Source organism: Arachis ipaensis, chromosome B01 (assembly GCF_000816755.2).
Source record: "Arachis ipaensis cultivar K30076 chromosome B01, Araip1.1, whole genome shotgun sequence".
NCBI lineage: Eukaryota > Viridiplantae > Streptophyta > Magnoliopsida > Fabales > Fabaceae > Arachis > Arachis ipaensis.
The window spans coordinates 18,078,439-18,082,691 of record NC_029785.2 but is presented as its reverse complement, the minus strand read 5'-3'; the positions used below and the strand labels follow the sequence as shown (position 1 = coordinate 18,082,691).

Genomic DNA, 4,253 nt, shown 5'->3' with positions numbered 1-4,253 from the left:
TTATTTATTTTTTTAAACAAAGATTAACTGAATATATCTATATATGCCATTTTCTATAAAATTATTATTTTGGTGTCGTTATTTTGATTGACTATGTGTAGAGTTATACTACTTTTAAATTTGATAGAATACACATAATAAATAGGATTGACAATGGAGAGGATAGAGTAGGATTTGGACTATTCTATTTTAATTTTATTTTGTATTATATTCCCTTAGCATTAATCTTTTTAAATAATAATAATATTAATAAAATAACTCAGCTGAGTAACTTGGAAGAAGAAGTAGAACCCACAATATTATGACAAAGTTGTTGGCAACTACTACTACTACCCTTGAAAGAAAAAGCATCGTAATTCACATGATTGCCATTGTTATTAGAAGAAGAAAACCCAACACCAAGGGTTCTTGTTATTCTACTTGCTTCTGCTTGTTCCAGCGTCTGCACCTGCTTCTTCAAGAACTTGACATAGTGCACAGCTTCATCCAACATGGAAGCAGTGTCCATTTTGGTGCCACCTGGCACCAACCGCTGCAAGATCCTTATCTTCTCGCTTATCCTTTCTCTCCGGTGCCTCGCCGCCACGCTCTGCGGATCCTTCGAGATCTTCACGTTCCTCCGCTTCGGCGCCTTTACGGATTCCGGGTCTATGTGGACCGGCTGCATAACCGCTATTCGGAATATCATTTCCCTCATTGCCGCCATTGAACTCTTCTTCTCCGCCGACGATGAGGAAGAACAATGGTAAGGGTTCCTGAATGCAATCGGTTGGTGTTGGATGGGGAAGTTGACGTTGTTGGACGGCGGTGGATCAATCAAACACGGCGGTGCTGGTGGTGCGGTGAATAGGGTTTGGCCACCGGAGAAGTCGCTTCCTTGATTGGGAATTGAGGTGTAAAAAGATTCGGAGAATTCAGGTAACCGTTCTAGTTGCATCATCATTGTAGTTGAGACCATGTCAACGTCCATGGAAGACGAGAGGGAGGGATGGAGCAAGTAGAGATTTGGAATGGAAGGGGGATTTGTATGAGAGAGAGAGAGAAGGAGAAAAAAGAAAAAGATATGAAAAGAATGAATGAATACAAAAGAATGGGACTGAGAGTGCAGAGAAAAGTGCAGAGGATAGGTGTAGGTTGGTTGGTCGATTATTATCTCTGCAATAACCGACTAAAAACAACAATAATATCCAGTGGTGTTATTGTAAGTGGGAACACCTCTTTATAGCAACTTGTCACTCGTATCTATTCAATTTTTTTTTAAATTACCTGCAATTATATTTAAAAATTATTAAATAATTTTATATGAATTTTTATTTTTTAATATATTGTCTTTTTTATATAAAACTAAAATTTTTATATTTTTTATTTTATGTTGTCATTGCTGTTTATGCTTATCATATAAAAATTTGACCCTTTAAAATAATTATTTTTTTAATATCAAGGTGTATTAATTAACATTTTTCATTTAGTTTTGATAATTGGATAATATAATTACATATATTCATTCATAAATAATTTTGTTTTGATTTTATTATTTTAAGTGTCATCAACATTTATTTATTGCTTTTTAAAACATTTTTATATATGTATATTTTAGTTCTGAACAACACTGAGAGTGATAATTGTTGGTTTTTTTAAAATATTATTTTAACATATATGTATTATTCTCACATTTTATTATAATATATTTATTGAATTTTTTTTCGTTCATATAATGTTAAATACATTTAAACTATATTATTTATTGATTTTGTTAGGAAATTCAATTTTTCTTTACCACAACAAGAGAAGAAATAATACATGCGCAAAAATAATAAATGTTATTATAGAGAGAAAAATTAATGAGGAAGAGAAATGTTAACCAAAAATTAATTCTCAATTCTTTTCTATTAATTAACTATATGTTAATATTTATTAAATAAATAAGATTATTGCAGTAAGAGAAACAATTTGATAACCGAGTCCTAATTTTGAGTTTATTAATTAGTGTGCAAATGAAAAAAAAGAGGAGTGATTTATTTCAAAATAGCAATAACCTCCTTATTTTTCTAAAAGTAAAGATATCTGTGAAATTTGCAAGAATAAATATTTATAGATAGTTCAATATGTAAATACAAAATAAACATTAAAAAATATTAAATTTAGTGTGTTTAATTCCCCCTGAAAAGTTAATTTAAAACTTAAGAATGATTATCAATCAAATATACATGAATTTTACTAATCGTCAACTGGAAACTTCTTACAATATTTTATCTTTGGAAAGGTAAAGGAAATATCTAATATAAGGAGAACTATAAAATTATTTATGATTGATTGTTTTATTTTACTATTTTTTATATTTATATTAATTATTATCACCGAGACCGCCCATGATGTGTGGGGTTGGGTAATATACTACTAAAGGAAGGGTTTCTGCTTCTCCTATTAATCTCTACCATTGGTTAAAGGTCAAAGGCTTCAAGCAATTAAGATCAACGGCTGAAAATAAGGTAGGGACCACTTAGGGGTAGAGAGATTGGTTGAATGCTGCTAGTTCAGTTGTTGATGCATGAACCAAGTTTTTCCAAAGGTTATATATTGCGATAGCTTTTGAAATAAATATTTGACTGTAAAGCTCTTCATGTGCTTAATTTGACTTGAGAATTTTACTACTTTAGTTAGATAAAGTCCCAAATAGACCCCACATTTCATGTGATATTTGTCAGAGCAAGATTGGGTGGAAAAATCTATTACTGCCTTCAAGATTTCCTCCGCCACCGGCGCAAGTGCCCCCATAGGGCAGAGAGATCAGATGAGATAAGAGCAGGGTGGACCCAACCCTACAACAACAACAACACTAATAATAATAAAACACAGGGAGACATGTAAAAAAAAAAAAATCATAGTCATAGTTATCATAACTGAATCCTAATTGAATTAGTTCACCAAGATACTAGTTTAATTGGTAATCATATATAGCAAATAATAAGTTCGATTGGGTTTTAGTAGATCGATTCATTTAGTTTAAATCAATTTGACCGAATTAATTATTTAATCGGTTTAAATGATGATCTAAATCTAGTTCGGTGACTGAGATTTTTTATTCGACTATTGTGCCAAACCGAATTTGATAACTATAATAAAAACACTAAAAAAAAATAGTGTGTTATGTAATATTAACATGCATTCCCGCAATATGCCATTTGAGCTATTACTTGGCAAAAATTTGTCTGCAACCTCTATGCCATTTGAGCTATTGCTCATTGGCTTAAAAATTTGAAAAAATAGGAGACTCGAACTCGCAACCTCTTAATTGAGTATGAAAAATCTATGTCATTTGAGCTATTACTCATTGACATTTATAAATATATGTTATTTAGATGATATTTATCAATTTGTATTTTATTATTGATCCCGATTATAACACAAACACGTCAATGATAATTTCATTAAACATTTAAAAAAAAGATTTGTTTTTTATTTATGAAGAATATTAAAGAATTATTAAAATTTATTGTTTCTAGTCATCAATTAATTATTAATATTTAAAAATATTAAATAAAATATATTATTAAATTATTAAATAAAAATAATTAAACTAAAAAAATTAAATTAATAATTAAATAATAACAAAAAATAATAAATTATATGATAATTTTAACATTTCTCTTATTTAAATTGTGAGCCATCATTTTTGTTGTCGGCACTAAAAATTCATTGCATCTGTATTTATTGCCATTCACCATTTCTGCAATACACCAACAACAACGGCACCATGTAAAAAATAGTTTTTTTAAAAACACCACCAGTCATTAAAAAATATTAAAAAAAAAAAAAAACTGACTATTCTACTCTTGGAATAAAGAGACGGCTAGCCTTTCCCGGTGATAGAGAAGGGACACTAGAAGGGATTTGATATATGGTTGAGAATTCAATTGATTTACAATCGAGATTTGGAATTAAAAAAAAAATCTTATATTTACAGTTAGTTATCTGTACTTGCCAAATTTGGCGGCAAACTAACGGTGTAACTAATTATTATCTGTGCTAGCTTATCAGCTACTTGACTACAGTTAGTGCAATAAAGCATGAGGCTCATGCTCATGCATGCATGCATGTAATACCCTCTCTGATCTCAACATTCCTAGTTTGTAATACAGAACGATAGCTCAAATCTGATTATAAATATGACTATTTATGTTATATTTTTCATCAATTTAAATTTATGAAATAGGTAGTTTTATGATATAATATTAAAATTTTATGTTTAAAAA

At 29.7% G+C, this 4,253-nt stretch overlaps 1 protein-coding gene across 1 annotated transcript; it reads right to left on the bottom strand.

Moving 5' to 3' along the window:
* LOC107616983 (transcription factor HEC2-like) lies at positions 234-1,212 on the bottom strand. Its single transcript, XM_016318832.2, has one exon. The coding sequence runs from the start codon at positions 968-970 to the stop codon at positions 260-262; it is 711 nt and encodes a 236-aa protein (XP_016174318.1). The 5' UTR covers positions 971-1,212; the 3' UTR covers positions 234-259.